Source organism: Sceloporus undulatus, unplaced genomic scaffold (genome assembly GCF_019175285.1).
Source record: "Sceloporus undulatus isolate JIND9_A2432 ecotype Alabama unplaced genomic scaffold, SceUnd_v1.1 scaffold_12558, whole genome shotgun sequence".
Classification (NCBI taxonomy): domain Eukaryota; kingdom Metazoa; phylum Chordata; class Lepidosauria; order Squamata; family Phrynosomatidae; genus Sceloporus; species Sceloporus undulatus.
Window position 1 is genome coordinate 1 of NW_024815475.1, and position 2264 is coordinate 2264.

Genomic DNA, 2264 nt, shown 5'->3' on the forward strand with positions numbered 1-2264 from the left:
GACCCACACGGGGGAGAAGCCCTATAAATGCATGGAATGTGGAAAGAGCTTCAGTGTGAGTGGAAGTCTAAACTTACATCAAAGGATCCACACAGGAGAGAAGCCCTATAAATGCATTGAATGTGGAAGGCGCTTCATTCAGAGTGGAAGTCTAAATTTACATCAAAGGACCCACACGGGGGAAAGGCCACATAAATGCATGGAGTGTGGAAAGAACTTCACTCGGAGTACACATCTAAACAATCATCAAAGGGCCCACACAGGGGAGAAGCCATATGAATGCATGGAATGTGGAAAGAGCTTCAGTTGGAGTGGAAGTCTAAAATCACATCAAAGGACCCACACAGGGGAGAAGCCATACAAATGCATGGAATGTGGAAAGAGCTTCAGTCAGAGTGAAGGTCTAAACAGACATCATAGGATCCACACAGGGGAGAAGCCCTATAAATGCATGGAATGTGGAAAGTGCTTCAGTGAGAGTGGACATCTAAATTCACATCAAAGAACCCACACAGGGGAGAAGCCATATCAATGCATGGAATGTGGAAAGAGCTTCAGTGACTGTAGAAGTCTAAATTCGCATCAAAAGACCCACACGGGGGAGAAGCCATATAAATGCATGGAATGTGGAATGACCTTTATTCAGGGTGGAAGTCTAAACAAACATCAAATGACCCACACAGGAGAGAAGCCTTATCAGTGCATGGAATGTGGAAAGTGCTTCAGTGGTAGAAGAAATCTAAAGAAACATGGAAGGACCCACACTGGGGAAAAGCCCTATAAATGCATGGAATGTGGAAAGAGTTTCGGTGAGAGTGGTAGTCTAAACTCACATCAAAGGACCCACACTGGGGAGAAGCCATATCAGTGCATGGAATGTGGAAAGAGCTTCAGGCAGAGTGGACATCTAAACTCACATCAAAGGACTCACACTGGGGAGAAACCCTATAAATGTATGGAATGTGGAAAGAGCTTCAGTGAGAGTGGAAGTCGAAACTCACATCAAAGGACCCACACTGGGGACATAAATGCATGGAATGTGGAAAGAGCTTCATTCAAAGGTCCCACACAGGAGAAAAGTCATTTACAGCTGGCAGGGACCTAGATGTCAGCCCTGAAGGTCTGTTGATCATCTCTTCTCCTTACTGAACAAACGTAAACCTTTTTAAATATCTGTTGGGAACAAGGAGAATGTTTACAATGGTGAGAGCCATCCTGAGATGTACCATTAATACCACAAATATTTTTACTTAACATGCTAGACAATCTAAACATTATTATCACAAAATATGCCAAAGTCATATTGTACATTGCTACATCAGCGAGATTATTGTACGCTAAATATTGGGAAACTCTGCAAACCCCAGTTGAAGAGGAATGGTTAATGAAAATAAGAGAGGCTAGGGACATAGATACCTTCACTGCCCAAATTAGAAATAGACCTAAGGAAGAGATTGAGATTGAGATTGAATGGAGCTACTTAAAAGAGTATGGAAAGAAAAAAGAATGGCATCTAAATTAAATTAAACCCAACTTAAATTAAATTTAACTAATATAATAATATAATAAGAAATGGAAAATCTACAATTTATTACAAAAAGCCTAACCTCGAATATTATATGTATGCACTGGAACTTACATTGATAAAGATAAGCATTGAAGGTAAGGAAGTATTAGAATATTATATTTTGAAGTACAATAATGACACAAATTCAATGTGTTTTGTATTTGTTCTTATGTATGTCTCTTGTGACTTCAGTATGTGAACAATCTTTGTTGTATGTTGTGTGTATGGTTTTTTGTGTATATATAAATGTAAATAAAGTAAAAACAAGCAAAATTGCCCATTAGGCTGCATATCAGGCAAAGCAGGAGGGGATGATGTGGAGATAAAGGGATGGTTTCCAAACGTCCCATCACTGCCGTCCCAAAGTCTTTTCATGGGATCCACTTTCAGGTGCAAAAGGGGACAGATTAATGCTTTGCAGGCAAGACAGAGGTTGAGGATAGTATTAGACCTCGCAGGGTGAAAGAGGCCGGTGGCCATCTTCCTAGAGAGGCAGGGATGTTAATGAGGGAGGAGACCCCCTCCCTGCACACTTTTGCTATAGGAAGCAAAGGGGGCAAAGAGGTGAGACGTCACAACATTTGGAGAGATGATGGGGGAGGAAATGAGAAGCCACATGTGGTAGCATGGGGGGAAGAGCCCTCCAGTTGGTGTCATGGCTGAAAAGGACTGGTCCTGATTCCTGCAGCCCCCATTA

At 41.7% G+C, this 2264-nt stretch overlaps 1 protein-coding gene across 1 annotated transcript; it reads left to right on the plus strand.

Moving 5' to 3' along the window:
- Positions 1-4: 4 nt before the first annotated feature.
- LOC121918463 (zinc finger protein 2 homolog) lies at positions 5-1859 on the plus strand (the record flags this gene model as incomplete). Its single annotated transcript, XM_042444512.1, has 1 exon — positions 5-1859. A coding segment is annotated over one exon (1101 nt), but the record flags the coding sequence as incomplete, so codon positions are not given.
- Positions 1860-2264: the final 405 nt, after the last annotated feature.